At 39.7% G+C, this 20,106-nt stretch overlaps 1 protein-coding gene across 3 annotated transcripts in view; it reads right to left on the reverse strand.

The window, feature by feature from the left end:
• Positions 1 to 4,274: 4,274 nt before the first annotated feature.
• PCDH11X (protocadherin 11 X-linked) overlaps positions 4,275 to 20,106 on the reverse strand; it is a 949,600-nt gene continuing 933,768 nt past the window's right edge. For all 3 annotated transcript variants that reach the window (XM_074964440.1, XM_074964439.1, XM_074964443.1), the window contains one exon: positions 4,275 to 6,158. In XM_074964440.1, coding sequence (XP_074820541.1) covers positions 5,770 to 6,158 — 389 coding nt within the window. In that variant the 3' untranslated portion in view covers positions 4,275 to 5,769. The remainder of the gene's footprint in view (positions 6,159 to 20,106) is intronic.

Raw genomic sequence — 20,106 nt, forward strand, 5'->3', positions numbered from 1 at the left:
TGCTTCAATGCATGTTTGAGCTTTCTCCAATATGCACCTCTTCTCATCTGCTGGGGGATCATTGCTCGTGGAATCACCAAGTACAATCCATTTCAAGCAATTCATTTCCTGATTGTAACACTATTGTTAACGCTTTCCCTCTAAGAGCATGGCTGTTGACTGAAGCATCACAGATCTTGACTTCCACAACGATGTCAGCAAACCCACTTTCCTGTATCACATGGCCTATATCACTCATGAAATTCATTGCATGACATATACCTCCCATTTTAAGGTGGTCCTTGTCAAATTTGTTTTGACTCCATTAAATCAACTTATGCTTATGCAATAGATTGCTTCATCATACACAAGGTAGGTCAGTCCAGAGAATTGTACGTATCCTGAAAATATTTCATCATGTTTTACCCATCAGTTGCCAGTGCTGGAATCACTAGGTGGTAGCCAACATTCATAAAATAGCAGACAGAAAAACTATTCTCAAATCAGCCCATTCTACAGATAATGACAAATATGTTGATGTATTACATGCTATAAACAAGCTCATACTTTGTGTTACTAACGACTTTTGCTTTAACCAAAAGCAAAAAAGTATGGGGAAAATGCATGCAACATAGCACCTGGGGGCTAAATATTTTTGGAAACAGTACTAGTTTGGTTACATAGTTGCATTATGAGTTGTATTCAAGGACTTTCTGCTAATTTTGGTCAAAATTGAATTATGTTTTTGAGTTATGGCCTTCTTTGTGATTTAATGATTTTTTCAGATTGGATTGACCACCAGGTCTGTGCCTAGGCTCACAGCAATAACAGTTTTCTAGCTGATGGGTTCCTTTAACTCATTAATAAAACTTCTTTTTAAATCTGACTGGTAAGACTATGTAGCCTGGTAAATATTGGTTATTGATTGCAATGATTTAAAAAAGCTACAAAAACTGATTTCCTTTAAAGACTCCGCTTCAAATATCTTTGTCACAGTAATTGCCATGCAATGTTGTTTACTTCCTTGCCCAAATCCAGAAAATGTTTGTTCCCATGACAGGAATAATATTTTCTAGACAAACTATGCTAATTTGAATACAAAACGATTGTTGCCAAAAAGGCTGGGTGCGGGGGGCGGGGGGGGGGAGGGAGGGTCTGAGGGGGAAAGTGCCATACAATGACATGATTTCTTTCATGAAGGAAAATGAAATTTTGACCTTTTTGTAACACTAGGCAACAGAAAATGCAATGCTATTGCATAACTGTTATTCTTTCTTTCTTGGCCGAATTAAATTTACAGTTCAGAATAACACTACAATAGAGTGAAACAAAGGAATGTTTGAACCATTCTTTAAAGTACATCATTCAAGTCTGGTTTGCACGTTTTACTTCAAAATGCTAAGCCCTGGTCTACAATGCAGAGTTAGGCAGATGCAAGGCAGCTTACGTCGACCTAACTCTGTAAGAGTCTACACTAAAATTTCAATGTAATGTTTCCGCTGCACCAACTTAATAACTCCACCTCCACGAGAGGCGCAGAGTTAATGTTGATGCAGTTAGGTTGATGCAATGTCAATGTAGACACTGTGTTGCTTACATCAACTGTTGCTGGCTTTTAGAAGCCGTAACACAATGCCCCACACTGTTAGTTCAATTGGTGCAAGGGCTCCTGGGGAGGATGTGCACCGCTGACACAAGGAGTAAACTGGAGACATAAAGTGTAGACATGTCCTAAGTCTGTGCATATTGTTAAAAAACAAAAGGAAACAACTCCTTTCCCTGACTTCTTTACAATGAAGAAAGGACCTTCCTTTGGATTAAAGGACCATTTTTGGATTAAATGTTTACAAATGCACCAGCCGTGCCTCTGTCAGATTTAAAAAAAAAAAACAGTTAAGACTGTGCAACACTCAGTTTGAAGAAGGCAAAGGTTTTCTTTTATTGTTACACTGTATGAAACAAATCTATCCATTTTACTACCATTGTACTGTATACCATATATAGGATTGTTTCTTTTCCACAAATTCACACAAATAAAGTAAAATAAGTTAAATGACTAAATAAGATTACACAAAAAATGTACAGTCTGTGTCTGGATAAATTGTTTATATGTAAGATGTGTAAAGAGTCTCCAGTGATATTAGTCCTCTGGATACTGACACAGGGCATTTCCTCTTGCCTTTTGGGAAAATGTTGCTTCAAGCAAAAAAAAATATATAAATAAATTTTAATTAATCTGTTGTTATTGCTTGTTACAAGCAAGTCATAACATAACTGATTTACATCATAACATCATTTTACTTGATTTCTTATGGCATCTTTATCGATGCTGAAAAATGTTTTACTTCTCTCATGACTCCTTTATATTCATATACTGGAATTTCTTAAGCAATATACCATAAAACTTTTGAAACACTTACAGGAAATCACAGTCATCCTAAATTTAGCCAAAGCTGTTCCAGGTAGGCATCTTTTCCTTCTAACTAACACAAAATAGGTCATTTTTAAATTAACAAATCATTCAAGGCTGAGTAATGCAAATTCATAACTAGGCAGGAACAACCCACAGTATATTAAGTTAGCTTTTGCTGTAATTCTGGGAGAAACAGTGAAATTTAAGTGTAATTCTTTGTAAGTAGTAGCACTTAATTGAACGTCACACTTAAAATGATCAACAAAGTCTGAAATAAATTTAGAGTAACAGCCAAGAGAGCCATCCAAATGGAATTTAGACCTTTCAATGAAGAAATGACTTACAGATTTGGGGATAGATGTTGAAAATGGATCCTTCTGGAGCCCCCTTCTTTCAGGGGAGTTCTTGTGGGTGCAGAAAACTTCCTTCAGGGGAGTTCTGTGTGGGGCAGGATGCCTCGGGTTTCAGGATCTCATCCTGCACTGATCTGTGTGTGGGTAGACTCCTCTGTGATACAGCACCCCACTAAAGCCAGCGGGTCTCTATACTGGACTGTTGCTTGAGGAATAATAGTAAGACTTTTAAAACTTGAATCTTTGTCTATTTCAAGTCCTACTAGATGCAGCAGGAATCCTGGAAATGCTCAAACTTCTTCACAGGATGGACTGTATCTTAACAGAGTACTTCACTGAAGGCACTTGAGAAATTTGTCGTTGTAAGTTTTCTTTCTTAGTTTTGGTGAAAAATGAGACTCTAAATCAAAATCATTTTTTTCACAGCATGACTACATATAGAGAACCTTTTAGGTCTCTGAAAATTTACCCTTAAAGTTCTCTGGGTAAGGATCAAGTCTGTTTCCTAAACATTAGTATACTTTAGAAAGCAGAGTTGTATAGAGCAGTGTTTCTCAATCTTTGTGATACCAGGGACCAGCTTGCTGCCTTCCTAAACCGTGTCTGGGAGATCTCAGGGACCGGTGCCAGGCCACAGAAGCACTGGTATAGAGAGTTCAGGTATCCAATCAAACCATTTCATACAGAAAGGGTGTGATTTTTTGTGGGGAGGATACGGTATGGAGAAAATCAACATGAACAACAATAAAAATAGACTAAAAGGATTACCCAAAGCTGAAAGTCATTTTTGTTTTGATTTTGGAAAAATTCTGCCAATGGATTTCCAACTTACATGCAGTAATTGTAGCGGTGAAATGCTGTGCCAGAGAACATTCTCTTGTAATTCCAGCCTGACTGGAAATCTTACAGGAAGGACTATTTTTGAGAGTTTTCCAGCACAAATTTTCCAATAAAGAAATATAGAAGCCTTTATAAAGATTAAGTCTGGATTAATTTGTCAAATTCTTACTTATGCCTGAACTAGAAGTGAGCAGCTATTGTCTGTCAATATCCAGAGGATTAACATTTTTTCCAGGATTTACATGCAACTGGAAGCCAGTGTGCCACATCTTTCTTAAACATTATTGAGAAATATATATAAAAAGGAAAAATACACCATTAGATATTCTGAGGTTTCATTAATTAAACCCTATCAATAGGTTAGAAGAGAAGCTTATTTTATTTTGCACATTAAAACTAAATGTGATTTGAATAGATTTACAGTGGGGACAACAATATATAAAGCTACTTATACCTGCTGGGCACATAAGAGAAGCTGTCTTAGCATTCACTGGAACCCTGAACACCTGGAATTTCTATAAATTTTACAAGCAGCTTATATTACAGCATTTTTACACACACTTTTGTTTATAAATTACAGATTTTAAGTTACATTAAGAAGCCTACACAGAATTCCATCCACAGGAAGTAGTGACACATTCCCTCTCGCCCCCCCCCACCCCCGCCCCCATCAAACTTAGATTGTCTCTTGATTTAAAGTAGCATTTTAACTGATTTTGTTCTGAAGAAAAATTGTTTGATAGTGGAATGTATGTATCGTTCTTGACATAATGGCTGGATAGAAACAAAATACCAGGAGGAAAATACCATAATTCTTTTATCTAAGAAAGACATTTTCTTTGTGTCCAATATAGGATTTACTAGCTTTCTTTTATGCTATGTAAAGAGTATCTCATCCAGCGCAAGGTTCAGACAAGACTGCCTAATCTTTCCAGTACATCACCTTGAGCTCCTGTAGAATAGCATAATTGGGGTGTATTTATAATTACATCCATCCAACATTCACCTCCTGGCTTCCTCTTTCTTTGCAGAGTAATGTCAGTAATTTTCTTCAGTAAACTAAGCTAGAATGACAAGAGCGCCTTAGTCTAATAGGTTTAGTGTGCACTATCTAAGGTTATATTTAATTTTTTACTGAAAACCTGCAGTGACTGACTATAGAGCTGTAAAATTAACATTTAAATCACCATAATATTCTCTAGACAACAGTAGTTTACAGCCACGGTACTGCATCAGCTGTAAAATCTACCCAGTTTCCTTCTGTGTTTATGTAATCCCCAATTCACAAAGACATTAACCAATATGAAATTTGCAAGATAAAGACATGATTAGTGATAGACTCATGGCTGACAACTGGCAGGTGGAATATGGGTTGTGACATAGCTTACATTAGTCTAGAAAAACAAATCTTGGAAAGCAAGAAACTCTCCTTGTAAAATTGCATTCCAGTCAGCACTATAGAGGTATCTATTTAGCAACAGGACATTAAGGTCAAATAAAATATTCAGTTTCATGCTTCATTTAAGCTATTTTTTCCCAAAATCCGAATAGAGGTAAGCTGAGTGAGTACAACCTTAAAATGAAAAGCAAGAGGGATCAGGAAGACTTTTAACACACTTCTCTTCCCTGTCATGGAAAACATAAAATATTGTAAAAGTGCCTTGCATCCAAAGAATTAAATCACTCATTTAATCACTGATTTCAAGTAATAGATTGAGAAACTGCGTACTTGATCTCTATTTGCTATTGACTGTTGAACAAATGGAAATGTGTCCGATGAATGTGTTAAATATAATGTACATATAAAACAAAAAAGAGAATTTGAGAGTCATCTATATGTCTATTATATAGATTGTGATAGTGCCCAAAATGTGTTCGGAAATTATGAGACAGAGGAAGACGGTCCCTGCCCTAACAAGTTATTATTTGTGCTATAATGACCCATTTGGGGAAATAAAATGAACAGAGTTTTGTTTGTTGTGTATACTTTTGACCAACAATTATGGTAAATTTCCTTTAATTGAGTACTAAGGACTCAGCTCTTCAAATTCAATTCAGAATTCTATTTACATAAATATTCACAAGCCTAACAGGTTTGTATATGCAGTAAAGTTAACTGTTAGGCTGTGACTATATACACTTACACTTTAAAGCCTGAAATAGCTGATTTTGACAGACATGCTTTTATAACTGGTGCTCATGTATAAAGGTGTTACTCCCAGACGCTGGTGCCTGTTGCGATGGAGTGAAGTTTGCCAGGGGAATCACCTTGACTGGATCTTCACTGGTACAATGTCTTTCACAGGTGTTGTAGAACTGGGGCTGTGGACCACCTTGGCTTTTGTCAGTATCATCCTTCGGCATGGGCCTTCCAAGCGCGTATCTTCCCTCGGGTCTGGTTCCTCGACCCCATCCTTGCTGGAAGCCAAATGATGGCAAAGGAGGGTTGGATTGTTGGTACTGTGTCAAAGAAGGTGGCATCCAGCAGTTGTCAGAATGGCCTAGGATAAGACATTCTTGTGTGCAGGTTTCGGAAGCTTCAGCAAGGGCTTTTTGGAGATTAACTTCAATAGCTGGGGAGGGGGAAAAATGACAAGAGATTATCTAGAGTTCAAAAGATTCTGCTGAGAACAGATTCAGGCCTACTGATGCAGGCTCCAATCCTGCAAATGCTTATACGTGGTTGCAAGGGAACTAAGCATATGTGAAGGGGCATAGTGCTCATTAGCAGGTATACGAAGAAACAATAATATTTACTGTAGAGACTATACCACATCTTGTATCCATATAATTAAAGTTCTCACAGTTCTATTTTCCCTCCATGGACACAAAACATTAATCACCAGCATTATAAATCAACCTGTAAAGATTATAATAAATGAACCCCCTATTCACTAGAAAGTTTGCACAGAATTGGCTTGTACAGAATTTACTGTTGTTAAAATAAGACCCTTTTGAATATATACTCCATTTGACCCTTTTTAAAAAGGGCGAAGTAAAATGAATCTGGGCACAGTCTATTCGATTCAAAGATGCGCTTGAGAGTTTTAAGACTGAAAGACACTGAAACAGTTATCATAAAGGGAATTGATTTCTCCATGCCTTTTATATTTGAAACCTTGACGAATCAGAGGGTAATAGCAGGAGAAACTGTAGCCCTCTTTAAAGTATGAGGTGCTGAATCACCATAACTTGTGTAAACATAGCAGGTTTCATGCACTTGAAAAAAGGATTATAGACATTTTAATTTGTTCAAAGATATGTTACTAAAACTGCATGACAAGTTTTTACAGTACATAAACTGTAACATACTGTACCTAAAATAATGCTGGTCAATTACATTGAAAGGCTGTTAACTTTGCTATATAATGAAACTTTTAATGATATATTAAGTTGGATTTACCAGTGCATTATCTGCAAGTGCTTTCAGAATGTATGTGGGGTTTGTTTGTGTGTGTGTGTGAACACTGTTTGAGTAATCATCTCAAAACAGCTGAAGGGCTTTTAAAGAAAGATACATTGTGTTGGCTGCATATCACTAAATAAGCAGGCCCTTCCAAAAAAGGATACATTTTTTAACCTTTTAAAAGTGTATGCTGTGTAAAGGGCTAGATGGATAGTACTAGGCATAAATGTAGAATGTAGGAGTCACTGAAGTGTTAAAGCCCAGGCACCCACACACAAAAGTTATTATAGATGGATTATTCCAGTCCTTCCAGCATCTGACAGTAACTTTTAGTAGACACATCTGCTAAGATATATGTAGTCAAGTCTGCTTTAAGTTCTTATATGTGTGCACTAGTCATTTACACGTGTGTAAATCTGGGGTAAGTCCACTGACACATATATGTCATTGACTTCAATGAGTTACTCTGGTTTTATACCAATGTGAATACAAGTAGAATTTGACCATTTTCAAGCATTAGTGAAACCTCTGACATTCCAGCACCTATGCTTATTCCCTCATTTTAAATTAAAATGGACATGTGTCTATGTACACAGGAATACTTACTTAAAGAAATCAATTTGTTTAAGATTTTTGGCGGTATACAAAAGATGATATAGTTCTTAAACTGTACTGATATCTCAATGTCTGGAAGGGAATAAGCACAGAAGTAAATGGCAGACAGCAATGATTTCCAGAGAAGACACTAGATGAGGTGATGGTGGACTATAGGCCACTTTCAGAGCCATTTTGACAGATCAGTTAGACGGATGTTTTGCCAGATTAATACTGGGTTCTGAACACACTTTAAATGTTTGGAGAGATACATTCTCTTAACAGACAAATACATTTCTCTGATTTTCAGCTTAGGCACAAATTTAACAAAAGAATCCTGGCAAAATCTAAATATAAGTCATAAATACTATACAGTTATTTCTTAGACTGCAAACTGTGCAGCTCTGATCTTGTGTGCAGGAGTGAGGTCCTAGATCAGTGGTGGGCAACCTGTGGGCAGCAAGTGGCCCGTCAAGGTAATCCACTGGTAGGCCGTGAAACAGTTTGTTTACATTGACTGTCTGCAGCTCCCAGTGGGCGGGGTTTGCCATTCCTGGCCAATGGGAGCTGCGGGAAGCAGGGAGGGCCACAAGGAGCTGTGGGCAGTCAATGTAAACAAAATATTTCGCAGCCCGCCAGTGGATTACCCTGATGGGCTGCATGCAGTCCGCGGGCCGCAGGTTGCCAACCACTGCCCTAGATGGTAAACTCTTTGGGTATGTCTACACTGCACACTAAACCTCGGTCTGTGGGACCCAAGGTTGTGGACTCAGTGTTTCCAAGACTGTGCTTGAATAGGGTGACCAGATGTCCTGTTTTTAAAGGGACAGTCCCATATTTAAGCCCTCCTGTAGGTGTCCCAACTTTTTTCTTAAAAATGGGCAAATTGTCCCATATTTTGTGTCTTCCCCCATCAGTACTGGCGGGTCCTGCTGCTGGCCAGATTCCTGCTCACCAGCTGCCCAGGGTGGGTGTGTAAGGCTGTGGCGGGACGAAGATGCAGAGTGTGGGGACAGCTGAACCCCCTGCTGGTCTATCAGTGCAGCCCCCACTGCATGCTAGGTCCTGGCCAGCTGGGCCCCACCCCACCCCCATCCCCATCCCTTTTCCGGCTGGTGATGGCTAGACCGACATCTCAGGAAAGCCCAAGACCCGCTAGCCAGGAGGAGTCGAGCCCTGCATGTGCCAAAGCCCTGCACAGTGCTGGGATGGGGAAGCCTCTCCGCCCCTCAGCTAAGCTCTGGAAGCGATCCAGCCTGTTCACATTCCGAACCTGCAGGCTTCACAGCAGCACTCCAGGTAGGGGCTTAGCATTCTCTTCACCCCCCACTGCCCTGGGTCCTGCCCCAGGGAGCACCCTCACCTGCTGAGCCACGTCTCTGGCCGGGTTCGCTGAAGTCCCCCTATGCTTGAGCATCCACACTGCATTGTAAACCTGGCTTTACAAATGCTGGACCTGGGTCTCATAGTCACTCTGGGTCTCATAGCATTAGCATCCATAATGCATTTTCTCTGCAGGCTGTCTGACTTTAGAGTAAATGTCCCTCACAGTGTAGTCAACTCTTTGTTAAATAAATGTATACCATGCTCATTTTAAAAACACAAATTGCTTATAAGGATCCTTAACTAATTGTCTTGCTTCAAAAGAGCCAAAGATCTGAAAGATAAAAGATAAAATAATTTTTTAAATCTAAATTGGCTGCATATGGGAAGTACCATCAGTGTAGCTCTGAGACAGACATCCTCAGGAGACTGGGTATGTTGCAGGAAATAAAAATAATTCAGGACGTCACAATGAATATGTTGTGAGACAGGCAAGGTCCCCAAGATCTACAGGTAAAGGGATCTTGGAAAACCTCAACAACTGATCTTCAGCAATAAAATGTGCTAGCAAGGATAATTGGGATGCAAAACAGTCTGTGTCTGGTAAGGAGCAAAAAAAAAAGAAAGAAAGAGAAAAGACAGCAGTATGAAATATTATGTTTTTAGCCCGATGAAATAAGAATCATTGTTGGAACATAATTCATCAGCTCTTGGCTGAACCTAAAATGAAATATAGTGAGTATTCTGCATGAATATTCACCAGGCACCATCTTTTTTGTACCTGCTTTTTCCAAGCAGTGTTATGCATCTTTCTTTCTTTCTGTGACTAATTCATTCTCCTTTTTCCTTCTATTTTGTCATTCTCTTTTCTTTGCCATTTGGGGCCTCCCTGAATAGCAGTTTGGCAGTGGTGTTTCACTGATGTCTAAACTAGGATTTAGTCATACAGTATTATTATATTTTTTATGCTTTCCTATTAATAGGAAAGAGGAGCTTCACACAGGTGAAATATTATACTAAGAGTACCAGCTGGAAACATAAACATTGCAACTGATTTCTGAGTATTCTGGTTGTGGATCATTGTTACTGATCTAGAGCAGAAAAAGATCATTGTCATTATGCAGTTATTTTCCCACTCACCATAAGATTGAGCTCTTTCATCTCAGAAGGGGGTTGCTGGTTGAATTGAGAGGAATAAAGAGGGTGCACAGCTAAGGTAAGTGTGAAATTCAAAGTTTAGGAGGCTGGTTACCAGAGGCAGCATGACTGACTATGGTGCTTTCTGGATTCACTCCCTTGGCTTCCCTCTAGTGGCTGTGACATTCGTGTGCATGTATATACCTGTGACAGGCAGAGCTGGGCAAAATTTTTTGTCAAACTTTTTTTTTCAGAACTGCCAGTGAACTAAAAATCCATTATTCACAAAGCTCTGACAAGTCATTGTTGGATTAAGGATGAGACGGAATTTTCCTGAACCCCTTCTATGATTGATAGGTGAGGGGTTGAAACACAGGTTCTCATCTAGTGGCTATTTTCCCTGAAACCAGGAAGAGGAGGATATATTCTCAATAGTCCCATATAATAATAAACAATACTGGGAAAAAGTAGACCCAGATTGGGTTTTGATATATCCGTCCTTACGGACCCCCATATTAGAGCACTCACGTACCCTCACCAACTCTTGCATCTTTCCCATTTACAGTGTGAGTTGCACTCTAAAGAAAGAGAGCATTTTCAGTTCACAGAATGGACTGTACTCATTCACAAAAATACACTTACCATTTTTATTTGAACTTTAGATTGCTTTCGGCAACTAACAGGGGGATCATGTTTATTTAATTTGTCTGCCCCAGAATGAAGAACGCTTTTAAAGGACTACTCTGCCAGATGAATTCCTGTTTTCTCAGAGCAGTCAAGGCTAACTAGAAGCACAATAGCTAAAAAGCTTCCTTCATTGTTCCACAGCCTTTATCATTTGTAGGGCAAAGCAGTTTTCAATAAAGATATGTAAAAGCCAAGTTTCAAATTCCAGTATTTTCAGTAGCTAGCCTTCAGTCAAAAACTGATCATTTAACCTTATTTGCTTTTCAAAATATGTGCAGAGAGGCTTTTTACCAAAGAAAGAGCAGAACGGTACATACAGTAAGTATAAATGTTGTTTGACTACTTTTCCTCCAAGCATTAATTGCTCAGGTTGGAACAAAGAATCATACAGATGTGATCTTTTCCTCTCACTACATAAAGGAACCCAAGCACCCAAAATTGACACAAAGAGGCATAGACACATGAAATCTGTATGTGTGCAACAAAACTGTATATTTCAGCGCCGCTATTTCAAATCTGCCTTCTCTGTATTCCACTGTGAAGAACACTTTTCTGAGAGCATTTTAGAAAGCAAGTGTTGTTATCAACTGTTAATTCTCATTAGGTTTGGCTGTGATCTAGAACTTCTGTTTCTCACTGTTGAGGTTTGTACATGGTTTATGAATACTGTCAGTTCTGTAACACCTGATGCTGAGAAAGAAGGTCATATGGGTAAGAATCAGTCAAGACATCTGGTTCCTGTTACCACTGTGCCACAGACTTTCTATGTGCCCTTGAGCAAGTTACATGGGGTCAGATTTTCAAACATGCTCAGCTTCTACACTTGATGCCTGAGTTTTCAAAAAGCTGAGCACCCAATGTGCTAAATTCTTCTGAAAATCCCTATGCCTCAGTTTCCACATCTGTATAACATGGGGAAGAATGCTTATCTAGCTCACGGGCACGTGAGGCTTTATTCATTAACGTTCGCAGAGCATGTGGATATCCGTAGATAGAAATGTATAGACATACCTAATCTACCTTTAAATGTACTGTATCAGTGCTGGCTTTGTGCTTGCTTTGGTGCATACAGAGAACTGTCTTTAAAAGGGCAAATTAGGAAACAAGTTAAACACAAAGCTTAAAATATTTAGGCAGTCTAAGTTATCTAGTTGAAGTCTTAACAAAAAGCCAGTCCTGAATATGACACATTCCGGATGTGAACCGTCCAACATTACATTTAGCACACTCTTGTTTCATTACAAAGCAAGCAACAATTAGCACATAATTAAGAAAATTGCCCATAATTATGCCATCGCTGAGATATTTTTCATATTTTCACAACACAGACCATACATGAATACATAGCTTGTGGTGCCAATGCTATTCTGTCAGCAGCAAGAAGTGCCTCTCATCTACTGAAGCATTTCTTATTAAAAAAAGCTCCAGTAGCACTTTTAGCGCTATCTGCTCAGCAGGAACTCACCAGAGTGATGCTGATGAGAACCTCACACTGCTCATGTTGGCCAATAGCTAGTAAGAAATGGATCTCTCTTCTTTTGTGCAGGAGGTGGTACTCAATCTAAGATGGAATGCAGCCCTAATGTAGGGAAATTATCGTCCAGAATTACCCTGGTGACCAAAACTAGCCACTTGGGTAACATATTTTAGCAGCCTTAGCTATGTAAGAGACCAGACGTGACAGTAAAAATTAAGGGGGAGGGAAAAGAAAGTTGAAATGGTCTGTTAGTATAAGCTGAGTTGCTTTAATGAGGTCAGCAGCAAGACGCTTTAATGTAGAAATCCTAAATGATTGCTGTTATAATATACTCTACCTTTTTGCTTTAATAATAAAATACATTTGGGAGCAGATTGCTATGAATATTTAAGTTTCAATAAATTGAAGAAAAATAAGAGAGAGTGATTATTCCACGCTTTGAAATGCTTTATTCTAAGACCCACTAAAGCATACACTAGCACTAGGCAGCTTGCTTTAATTCTTCACTCTGATATACAAGTCCCATTATCTACTGGGCCAAGAAAAAAATCATACAGTAACAATGGGAGACCCACCATCTGTTCTGTTTGGGTTCAATATCCATGTGCACTGAAGAATTTAGATACTTATCTGAGCTATCAGAACCTGCTATCAGAACCTTCTGAGCCTGCAGCCTTAGGCTGGAGATTTCAGTCCAGTGGGAAAAAGGATTGTTTCCTGACATTTTAAGTCCTGACCAGAAACTGAGAAATCCTTCACAACATTTTGATACCTAGGAAAAATAGTTTAATTCAATATTATTTCTCAAAATGAGCAGAATTGAGGTGAGGCACTTAATTCAAACTGAATTGTTTAATCCTATAAACAGAATATACCCTTACAGTTTGGGGGAGTTGCTTTGGATATAGCTCTACAACTCCCATTCAAGTAACGGGAATGCTTTAGTTCAACTCCCGAAAAATTTCAGAAAATAGGGGTAGATCATCAGCAGGGTTGCGGGAGGGTGACAGCTCTATCCCTCTTCCATTTTCTATGAATGCATTCCTGTTTTGAAATTTAAGTAGAGGCTACGTCTTCACTGGAAAAAAAAAAAGTGGTTTTACACCGAGATAGCTAACTTAAGTAGGCTTCTTAACGTAAAATCCTAGCGAAGACAAGGCCTGGGTAGTTTTACCTTGATGTAGTAGCTCAACAGAAATTCAGGTGGCAGTTATAGGAATCACCATGACTAGCTTCATTGAGGTTAAAAGCTCCTTGTGTCCATTAGGTTTTTACGTTGAGACAGCTATTTTCAAGGATATAACCCCACAATTTTTGCAATGAAGACAAAGCCAGAAATAAAACTCCAATAAATATTCAAAACATAAACCTTTTTAGGACACTCCCAGGCTCCTGCATCTCCTTGCTAAATCTGGATGCTTGCAAAGGTAGTGAAGCCTGGGGCAGAATATAAATGTATTGGATTGTGTCTGTGGGTTAGGGACATGCGGAGACCGGGCTAATGGGAGCAGCCAGGCAGTTGATTGCACTGTTAGGGAGGGAAGATGTTTTGAGGTAAAAATCGTGCCACCAAATATTTTTTTCTTTCTTACTGTTAAGGTGTACCTTGATATATAAATCCCTTGTTCACGAAGAAGAGAGTAGACTCTTTAAACTGGAAAGGTGTAACTGAATAGTTTGTTCTCAGTGACCAAAAACCTTATTTATGTTCTCATCAGATGTTTCTAATGCATGTCAAATTTTGTTTAGATGAAACTCTTTGTTCTCCAATGAAATGTACCTATCCTTGGTTGACAGAAGACAAGGACGGACTTGCTGGGCCCCAGACAGGATGCTATTAGGTAACCATGGGCATGCAAGAATATAATCCAAGTCTTGGGACTGATTTTTTCCAGAGGTACGGAGTACCCACAACTTTCATTAACGTCAGTGACTGAGAAGCAGGCTTTCAATGTCTACTTAATGAACCACACAAGCTTGAAAATACTGCCATGCACACTGCTACAGTAATTCCCAAACATATTGAAAATGACCAGTCGACCCTCAGGCCAGGCTAAACAAACAAAAACCAAACCGGGCAGCACAGGCCATTTATTAGATGGCTCAGGACATTTTTTCAACATGCCAGTGTTCCCTGATCCAAGAGCTGATCCAGGGTCTGGTAACTGTTCTATTCTCAACCCCAAATCATGACATTATTGGCACCAAAAAATGAGTATTTATACCAAGATTATACCAGTCCTTTTCATTGGTCTTTTGATTTTCAAACTTTCTCTGCCCCCCCCACCAAAGCGTGTACAATTATTACAGTGTTGCCTAACGTTATACAGCAAGGTGATGTTGGTCTCTGCTAAAGGAGTTCTTGCTGGAAGACCCAACTGAGACCAAATTACAAATGATACAATTATAAACGGCTGTCTACAGGGACGAAGCTTCCAGCTTCTTCCCAGACCCTAAAATTCCTAATGAATTAATTTTGAGCCCCTCCCCCCCCCCAGCCTGATATCTGTCCTCGCCCCTTAGTGCGCCTGGTCTCCTCTTGCAGCTCCAGGGTTTCTTCAGCTCACCCTCATGCTTTCTAAGCTTGGCATTGCCTGGACGGAGAGAGGGGCGACATAAGAATGTCCCTTTAGTCGTCAATGTGTACAGGTAATACAGGATTGTCCATTTAAGAGTACAGTTACATTGTATATATTATTTATAAATGAAATCTTAACATGCAAAATGTCAGTAGATTATAAGCACGTTACAAACACAAGGAGCATGTGGAACTAGATGGTTATCGGTACATCATTAGAAGGGATTATTGCTAGTTATAAGCACTAGTTATAGAGTCCAACAGGGTACTTATAAGAAACAACTGATTAAACACCTATTAATCATTTACTAGCTCTTTATAAATGGAGCCTTAATATAAAGTATGACTGAGATTAAAATGGATTTTATAGTAGGCAATAATTTAAATGACTATACTGCTCACATCTGTTTTACAGGATTCAGGGCCAGATTTGTAATCATATTTAAGCACCTAAAATGCAGACAGGAGTTTAACACTGTTTGGAAGTCAGGGCCCAAATTTAGGTATTTAGGTGTTGCAATGCCTAACTGACTTAGGACCCTAGTCTCTTTTTCAAAAATGTCTTAGGCACTTAAACCCAGATCCTCAAAGGTATTTAGGTATTTATATGGGAGTTAGAAACCTAAACACCTTTGAGGTTCTGGGCCTTAAGCACCAAAGGTTCATTGACTTTCAATGACAATTTGGTGCCTAAATCCAAAATTTAGATCCTCAAAACCCCTCCTTAATACTTAGGGGAATAGAGTTTTTCTGGTAAAGTCCTGTAGGTGCCTAAATTTCTGCCAGTGGGCATATACAATGACTTAGTGGTTCTCAAATTATGGGGTGGGACTCCCAAGGGAGGCACGGGAATGTGTCAAGGGAGGCACGAGCTGTGTGCCTCTTTTTTTTTTTAAAGAGCTCCCTCTGTCAGCCCTGGGCGGCTGGGGCCTGTGCAGAACAGCCGTGCACACCCGGGAGGCAGGTGGGAGGGGATAAAGGGGATAGCTGGAGCCCTGACACTCCGGGCTGGCAGTGGGAGCCAGGGGCGGCACTGGGGGAGCTTGCGGCAGCTAAAGCCACCCCAAACTTTGCCTTGGCCAGCAAAAAACTCAAATGGGCTTAAGCTGAGCTGGGGCTCGAGCTGTGCACACCCGTGTCCACTCCCCAGTACAGGGGCAGCTGTGCTGTGCTGCCGGGAGCAATGTGTCCCCAGGCAGCCACTTGTGCAGCTGCAGCCCCATCAGTTCTGTCCTCTGCCGGCTGGCAGCATTGATGGGTGGATCGAGTGGGCCATATGGGCAAATGAACAGGCCCTGGTATCCGAGCTCAGTCAGTAGGACAGCAGGAACATCTCCCTGTGGGCAGCTGGGTAGGGGACAATCGAGGGGTTGGGGAGGGGAGTTGGGTTAGGGGTGGGGAGCTGGGTGTGGGCCATCACCACCTTTACTTCTCCACTGCTCCCATATTGTTTTAGTAAACTATGGGGAACTGCAATCATTTTCTCATAGCTCAGGGAGGCTCACTATGATACAGTTTGAAAATCCCTGTCTTAGAATAAAGATACCCTTAAAGTAAACATCTCAATACAGAGATGAATTAGGCTATGCATTCACAGAAATACAATGCATCTCTTCTACTTACTTCTATGTTTTTTCTTGGAATTCTTGTGCAAGTGAAAGACAGCAAAAGTGATTAGCTAGGTATACAAAAGATGGTTTACTTCCAGACTAATAAGCTTGGACTGAATGATACTGGAGCATCTGCAATCTTGAACTTTCCTGCTTGAGCTCACTCAGCCTCTATATTCACATTTAAATTAGTGCCCTGGGTTTTATTTTGTTGTAAATTATTCCAAATTATAAACATGACACTTTGCTAAAGAGCCCCATTGCTAAACTTTAAATTACTTAGTTATTTAGTACTGTAAAGTTATGATTAACTCTTCAATGTTAATATAAACATGTAAAGTGTAATGAATAGCCTAGAATTTAAAGTATATTGATTAGAATAAATGGCTATATTAGTGCTTTATAAGATTTAAGGTATAAATAACATGTTTTATTTAATCTTTCATTAGCCATCTCACTTTTGTACTGCTCCTTGTTAATTATTGATAAAGCGTTCATTTATTTGAGATGTACTATAAATTTAAATCAGAATCACTTAGGATATAAGGTGAAGCTACAGTGAGATAGATGGTTCATGCTCTAGTAATAACCGTTGAACTAACCAAAGACAAAAGAGTGAAATTTACAGTTTCCTTCACATCTGAGAAGACAATGGTGACTGTGGCCTGAATGATATAAAGCCAGCTCTTATAATGATGCAGAGTTTTTGGTACTAAATCAAACATCTAGGTATAAACATGCAGTAGGGCAAAGGGTTTCAGCTGCCACTTTTCAGCTAGCCCATGGAAAATATCATTTTAACTTTTTTGTCCAGGGCACTTGTGACACTGCAGATGATTTGCTGTGCCTTTTGGTCTATACAACTTTACTCTGTATCTTTCAAGGTTTAACTCTTGTTTGCAGTAAGAGAATAAACTCTTCAATGTGAAGCTGTAGCAGCTTACATAATTATCAACAGAGATTGACTGCCTCATCAACTGATTCCCCTAAAGTTTAGGCTAAGAATTCTTCCCCAATAGCATTGATGGGACAGCATGGACAATCAAAACTGTAAGTTTCAATTTCATGTGCAATTACATAGATTTAGCTAATCATCTAAGGAGGTGCTTGCTTCAGTGCCCACATATTCTTGGGCCTGATTCACTTTAAGGCTGTGTTTCCCAAGTGTGGAGTGCAGAGAACTATCTTTGGGTCATGGAAAGAGTTTCCAATTGTTCTCTAGAGTCTCAGCTTTTGTGTTTTCAGTCAGTCTCTAGCTGGTATGGTTGCACAGAAAATCTAAATGTGAAGCGAGTGCAATCAATATGTAGATATCTGCCTGTGTTTGGCGAGAGCCTGAGAAAACAGCTATCACAGTAATTTCAGTGGGTGCTAACTCACCTGATGATACTTTAAATGTCAGTTTTGTTTGCTATTTCACTGCTCATAAATGCATGTCAGAAAGGAGAGGAAATATCATACAAGTCCATCAATTTTTTCCCCAAAGTGTGGGGTAGAGAAGAAGATGTATGAATAAAGACATGTAGGGCTCTAACACTACATGGTGGGTGGATTTCAGGAGGAAAAAGGTGTGCTTAATGTCAATTTCCTGAAGTGGGACATGGCTTTCAAACATTTGGAAAACACTACTCTAAGGTCCTCCTAGCTTCCGCTGCCATGAACTTCAGAAATGGGACTGCTGCCCAGAGCAAGCCCACTTTGATATTTGGGAGGAGAGGACGGCAGTGCAAGTCACCTGCAAGCACCAATCTGTACTGGCTGGTGCAGATTTGGTCAGCAGCACCCCAAACTGGAACTGGCCATGGAAAAGGCCCTCTGATTTAAAAAAAAATCTCTCCCCTAGGAAGACACACAAGGCAAGAATCTGTTTTTTCTGAGACTAATCCTGCTGGGACAGTGGTTCCCACTGGGGTGTTCTGATGTGCAATTAACATATAAACCACACGATTTAAATGACTAGCAGTGATCCGTATGAAAAGATTCCTGCTTGGAAAAGGAAGTCTGCTTGAAAATATCAAAGGAGTATCATTCAGATTAACAAAAAAGAGCTTGGAACAGAAATAACTGCATGCCTATTTTCATAAGCAAAAACACAGTCAGATATGTTCTCTGCAACAGAAAAGGTGGCCCCATGCAAACGTGGCACTTCAGAAACAAAAGAAGGGATCAGAGTAATAGCCGTGTTAGTCTGTATTCGCAAAAAGAAAAGGAGTACTTGTGGCACCTTAGAGACTAACCAATTTATTTGAGCATAAGCTTTCGTGAGCTACAGCTCACTTCATCGGATGCATACTGTGGAAAGCGTAGAAGATCTTTTTATACACACAAAGCATGAAAAAATACCTCCCCCCACCCCACTCTCCTGCTGGTAATAGCTTATCTAAAGTGATCACTCTCCTTACAATGTGTATGATAATCAAGTTGGGCCATTTCCAGCACAAATCCAGGTTTTCTCACCCCCCTCCCACACACACACACACGCAAACCCACTCTCCTGCTGGTAATAGCTTATCTAAAGTGATCACTCTCCTTACAATGTGTATGATAATCAAGGTGGGCCATTTCCAGCACAAATCCAGGGTTTAACAAGAACGTCTGGGGGGGGTAGGAAAAAACAAGGGGAAACAGGTTACCTTGCATAATGACTTAGGCTTGAATAGAGACTGGGAGGGGCTAAGTTAATTGTATCCAATTTGCAAATGAATTCCAATTCAACAGTTTCTCGCTGGAGTCTGGATTTGAAGTTTTTTTTGTTGTAATATCGCAACTTTCATGTCTGTAATCGCGTGACCAGAGAGATTGAAGTGTTCTCCGACTGGTTTATGAATGTTATAATTCTTGACATCTGATTTGTGTCCATTTATTCTTTTACGTAGAGACTGTCCCGTTTGACCAATGTACATGGCAGAGGGGCATTGCTGGCACATGATGGCATATATCACACAGGTGGATGTGCAGGTGAACGAGCCTCTGATAGTGTGGCTATCAGAGGCTCGTTCACCTGCACATCCACCTGTGTGATATATGCCATCATGTGCCGGCAATGCCCCTCTGCCATGTACATTGGTCAAACGGGACAGTCTCTACGTAAAAGAATAAATGGACACAAATCAGATGTCAAGAATTATAACATTCATAAACCAGTCGGAGAACACTTCAATCTCTCTGGTCACGCGATTACAGACATGAAAGTTGCGATATTACAACAAAAAAAACTTCAAATCCAGACTCCAGCGAGAAACTGTTGAATTGGAATTCATTTGCAAATTGGATACAATTAACTTAGCCCCCCCAGTCTCTATTCAAGCCTAAGTCATTATGCAAGGTAACCTGTTTCCCCTTGTTTTTTCCTACCCCCCCCCCCCAGACGTTCTTGTTAAACCCTGGATTTGTGCTGGAAATGGCCCACCTTGATTATCATACACATTGTAAGGAGAGTGATCACTTTAGATAAGCTATTACCAGCAGGAGAGTGGGGTGGGGGGAGGTATTTTTTCATGGTCTGTGTGTATAAAAACATCTTCTGTATTTTCCACAGTATGCATCCGATGAAGTGAGCTGTAGCTCACGAAAGCTTATGCTCAAATAAATTGGTTAGTCTCTAAGGTGCCACAAGTACTCCTTTTCTTTTTGCAAAAGAAGGGATAATTGACATAAAACTGCTTAAACCAGTTTAAGGTAACCCTGGACATTTTTTAAAAGTATCTAT

This window comes from Natator depressus, chromosome 9, assembly GCF_965152275.1.
Source record: "Natator depressus isolate rNatDep1 chromosome 9, rNatDep2.hap1, whole genome shotgun sequence".
NCBI lineage: Eukaryota > Metazoa > Chordata > Testudines > Cheloniidae > Natator > Natator depressus.